General features: G+C 40.4%; 1 protein-coding gene across 1 annotated transcript in view; it reads left to right on the forward strand.

Moving 5' to 3' along the window:
• LOC114052667 (zinc finger protein 84-like) overlaps positions 1–5,414 on the forward strand; it is a 16,732-nt gene continuing 11,318 nt past the window's right edge. The window contains 2 exon segments of the mRNA XM_027875377.1: positions 1–79; positions 358–443. Of these exon segments, the coding sequence (XP_027731178.1) occupies positions 40–79; positions 358–443 (126 nt within the window). The 5' untranslated portion in view covers positions 1–39.

Below are 5,414 nucleotides of genomic sequence, written 5' to 3' on the forward strand. Positions count from 1 at the left end.
GGGGCAGCCCCTGATCTCCGACGTGGGAGCAAGCGGGAGATGACCATGGACAACCTGGCCCCGAGGTTCGGGGAGAGAGGTGAGGACGGAAGTGGGGGTGGGGGCTCCCACGCTCCTCGCCCTCAGTACACCGCAGTGGGCATGGGCTGGCACCAACCGACTGGTCAATAGCGAAGACTTCCTAGTGGGTAGGCTGCGGTTGACTTCTGGGGTTCCTTCCTCAGTGATTGGCAGCTCAGGAAGAGGGGGCGTGAAAGCGGGTGGAAAGGTGGGCTTTGGAATGCCCGTGGGCCTGCGGCTTGGGAGGCCGGGGGCCGGGGTTGGGGTGCCACGCGTGACCGCTTTGTCTTCATGCAGCTCAGCCTTCCGTCACTGCTCCCCAAGACCGCGGCAGAGAGGATGGAGAGGGAAGGACTTTGGGGTTTCCCATATTCAGGATTCAGGTGAGTTCACGTTGACTCTGTCCAGTGGCCAGTATGGAGCCCCATCTGTTCACACGGTAACATTTCTTTACTGTTTCTTGGGTGGTCTCAATTCTCCAAGTCCCGTCTAAGGACCTGAGCCTCATTTATTGTTCCCCAGAATCCTCCAACTACGCTGAGGGCAAACATAGATCGGTAGAACTGAAATGTCTCCATAATACCAATAAACAAACTTGAGGACAAGTGTATATAATTCTGAGAGCAAGCAAATTTATGACTACAAGTAGATGATGGCAGCCGGGTGGTGCACTGGGTAGAGTCAGGAAGACCTGAATTCAAATCCAGCTTCAGACACTTCTTAGCTGGGCAAGTCGCTTCATCCTGTTGGCCTCAGTTTCCTCATCTGTAAAATGAGCTGAAGAAGGAAATGGCAAACCTCTCCAGTGTCTGCCAAAAAAAATCCTAAATGAGGTCACAGAGAGTCAGACCCAACTGAACAACAACTGAACAGCAAAAGATGTTGGCAGCTCTAAAAGTAGGCTAAAAAGTTGTACTAGGTGACCTCATGGGTCTAATTCAACAAATATTTAATAAGATGCTTCTATGTAACAGTCACTGGGGATACAGATACAAATGAAACTGCTGAACTCAAAGAGAGGGGGGTGTGTGTGTGTGTGTGTGTGTGTGTGTGTGTGTGTGTGTGTGTAAATATGAATCAGTTAATCATTTAGCCTTACGTCAAGAGAGGGATATGTGTGTGTGTGTGTGTGTATTTTATATATATATATATGTGTGTGTGTATATATATGTATAATATGAATCAGTCAATCATTCAACCTTTATTAAGCACATGCTATGTGCCAGGCACTGTGTTAAGTGCATAGATAAGAGACAAGGAAAAGAACATAACAGAGGAGGAGGGAGGGAGAGGCAGGGAAGAGAGGGCTGAATAAGAGCAGGAAAGAAGGTAAGTGGGAGGAATTGAAAACAGACAGAATGTGGTTCATCATCACTCTGCGTTCAGTCTGCCATGGGACTTTTTAGGAAGGTGTTGATAGGAGGAGTGTGCCCATAGTAGACCGTCCTGGACCAGAGGGTTAGTTACATTTAGGTTTGAGAAGATAAGGTTTAGGCGGAGCATGAGAACTTTGCTAGCTTCAGACGCTTCTTAGCCATGCTTGTTCCTTATCCTTTGTAACATTCATTTTTTGGTTTTTTGTAGTTAATGAGCATCAACTTTGTTTCCAATTCTTTGCCATCACAAAAAGTGCTGCTATAAATGCTTTGCTGTGTATGGGGACTTTCTTCCCATCAATGGCCTTCTTTGTGTATAAACCTCATATAATTTCTGCGTCAGAGGGTATAGATATTTTTAGTCACTTTATTTGCACAATTTTAATTGCTTCCAAAATGGTCATACCTGTTCACAGTTCCACGAACAATGCGCCACTGTACCTGGCTTTATCTATTCCTCCTCTAACTTTAAATGTCTCCTCTGTTGTACTTACTTTGCTTTTACCTCCTTGTCAGCTTTCTGATTATTAAAAATGTACATTCAGCTCATTAATCCTTTCATTTTTTAGGTTTTGTTTTAATGCATGCTCTTACAGTTACAATTTTCCCCCTGACAATTGCTTTTGGCTGCATCTCAGAAATTTGGGTATGTTGTATCATCGTCATTTTCTTTCACATAATTATTGGTTGTTTCCATAATTTTTTCTTTGACCCACTCACTCATTATTTAGGATTTTATTGTTAACTCTCCATTTGAGTCTGTGTCTTTTGCTTGTACGTCCTAAAGTGATTAATGTTTTTATTGTGTTGTGCTGTATTAAAGACGTATTTACTATTTCTGCCTTTTTATGGTAATTTGGCAGTATCTCTGTGCCCTAATATATGGTTTATTTTTTGGGAAAGTTACATGTGGTACTGAGAAACACATATTCTTTAGTAGTCCCATTTTAAAGCTGTCTTAAGTCTTTTAGCTCTAGTTTTTCCAACAGTTTATTCATTTCTGTATTTTCCCTTTTGTTTGTCTTTCCATTAAATTCGTCTAAAACTGAGAGAGGCATTAAAATGTCCTACCACCATTTTCTGGAGTAATTTATTTTGTATCTGTGCTTCATTGGTTTGGTTTCCCTTTCTTATATTTTCTGTTGTATGGGGTGTTTGTAAAGCAAATAATCTGTTTAGGTCTGATTTTCTTTGTAGGAATGCTTCCAGTGCCTCTTTTGTATTGAACATATTGAACTTTTTTCATTAATGTTAGATTAAGGTTTATAGAGTATATACCTCCTTGGGTTGCACCTTGCTTCTTTGCTCAGAGAAACATATTATTCTATCCTTCGGTTTCTGGTGGGTGGAAAATAGTCTTGTGTTATTCAGATCTTCTTTCCTTTATATTTGAAGTTCATTCTGCAGGCCACTTGTAGAATTTGTTGTACATCAGTGGAATTCTTCAATTTAACCACTGTTGAGGGGATGAAGCCAAGATGGCAGATTAGAGGCAGCAACTCCGCTGAACTCTCTCAGCATTCCCCTCCAAACAAATTTAAAATAATGCTTGAAATAAAATTTTGGGATGGCAGAGCCAACAAAAGGTCAGGGTGAGACATTTTTCCAGCATAAGAAAACTTAGGAGGTTGGCAGGAGAGGGCTGTGATGTCTGTGCAGTGGCTGCAATGGTGGTGGGCCTTACAGGCGGCCACAACAGTGGCGGCAGCAGTAGCATCTTCAGGAGCTGAGGGATGGACAACTGGTCAGAAAGAGATTATAGGGGATCCTTTGCTGGGTGCAGCTGGTGCTAATTAGCCACAATCGAAAAAAGAGCCTAAGTATCATATTTCAAGAAATCATAGAGGAAAACCACTCTGATATTCTAGAATAAGAAGGTGAAATAGAAATGGAAAGAATCCATCCATCACCTCCTGAAAGAGATCCCCAAATGAAAACTCTGAGAAGTATTATAGCCAATTCCAGAGCTCCCAGGTCAAGGAGAAAATGTTTCAAGCAGTCAGAAAGAAACAATTCAGATATCATGGAGCCATAGTCAGGAACACACAAGATTCAGGGTCTTTCACATTAAAGCACCAGAAAGCTTAGAATTTGATGTTCCAGAAAGGAGCTAGGATTACAGCCAAAAATAACCTATCCAGCAAAACTGAGTATAGTTGTTCAGGGGAAAAAATGGAGAGCTAATGAATAGAGGACTTCTGAACGTGCATGATGAAAAACCAGAGATGAAGAGAAAATTTGACATTCGAACACAAGACTCAAGAAAAGCATAAAGAGTTAAACATAAAAGAGTAATCATAAGGGACTCAATAAGGTTAAATTGTTCATGTTCCTGTATGGGAAGATGATGCATGTAATTCCTAAGAACGTTATCATTTTTAGAGCAGTTAGAAAGCATGTACATAGAGGGCATGGGCATGGGTTAATTACGTTGGGATGATCTCAAAAAAAAAAAAAGATGAGAAAGAAGGATGGGGGAAGGGAGAGGCAGAATGGGGAAAATTTTCTCACATAAAAGTACACAAGGAAGGGCTTTTACAGTGAAGGAGAAACTGGAGGGGGGTAGGTTTGAGCAATATTTGAACCTCATTTTCATCAGAGTTGTTTCAAAGGAGAATATATATACACACTCAGTTGTCCATAGAAATCTACTTTACCCAACAGGGAAGTAGGAGGGGAAGAAGCTATGAAAAGGAGGGTGGATTAAGGGAGACAATGATCAGAAGCAAAACAGACTTTTGAGGAGGTATAGGACAAAGAGAGAGAAGAATGAAGAGAAGAAAATAGAATGGAAGAATTACACAGTAACCATAACCTTGAATGTGAATGGAATGAGCTCACCCATAAAATGGAAATGGATAGCAGAATGGATTAGGAATTAGAATCCAACAGTATGTTTACAAAGAGATACACTTAAAAAAGAAAGACACACACCAAGTTAAAATAAAGGGTTGTAGCAGAATCTAATATGGTTCAGCTGACATTTAAAAAGGCAGGGATAGCAATCATGATCTTGGACAAAGCAAAAGCAAAAATCAACCTAATTAAAAGAGGTAATCAGGGAAACTACATTTTGCTAAAAGGTACCATAGATGATGAAGTAATATAAAAAAATTTTACAGCAAATTTTTCTAATAAAGGCCTTATTTCTCAAATATACAGAGAACTGAGTCAAATTTATAAAAATAAGATTCATTCCCTAATTGATAAATGGTCAGAGGATATGAAGAGGCAGTTTTCAGAAGAAATCAAAGCTATCCATTGTCATGAAAAAAAAATGCTCTAAATCACTATTGATTAGAGAAAGGCAAATGATGTGGTTTGTCCATTCTCAAAGAGGACCGTGACATCAGGGAGATGATGATATGACTTGCGTTGAATTGGATTCAAGTGAGAGAAGGCTGTACAAAGTCACTAGCCTCACTTTCTCCTCCAGAGCCATCTGGGACCAAGAAAGGGATAGAGGCAATTACACATGATAAAATATACAATTTTGATCACAGGAAATTAAAAAATTTTTTACAAAAACAAAATAAACATATGTAGGATAAGAAGGAAAGTAGTCCAAGTGGTCATCTAGGGGAAAAAAATCTCTGGAATATATCTGATAGGGGGAGAATCAACAAAAATATATAAGATGAAAAGCCATTCCCCAGTAGCTGAATGAACCAACAGTCTCAAATGAAGAATTGCGAACTATTAACAAACACATGAAAGAATGTTCCAAGTCACTAATAATAAGAAAGACAAATACAAAATGGACAAGTTCTCGCGCTCTCTCTCTCTCTCTCTCTCTCTCTCTCTCTCTCTCTCTCTCTCTCTCTCTCTGTCTCTCTGTCTCTGTCTCTCTGTCTCTGTCTCTCTCTGTCTCTCTGTCTCTGTCTCTCTCTGTCTCTCTCTGTCTCTCTCTCTGTCTCTCTCTCTCTCTCTGTCTCTCTGTCTCTGTCTCTCTGTCTCTCTGTCTCTCTCTCTTTCTCT

Source organism: Vombatus ursinus, unplaced genomic scaffold, assembly GCF_900497805.2.
Source record: "Vombatus ursinus unplaced genomic scaffold, bare-nosed wombat genome assembly UNPS02014808.1, whole genome shotgun sequence".
Classification (NCBI taxonomy): domain Eukaryota; kingdom Metazoa; phylum Chordata; class Mammalia; order Diprotodontia; family Vombatidae; genus Vombatus; species Vombatus ursinus.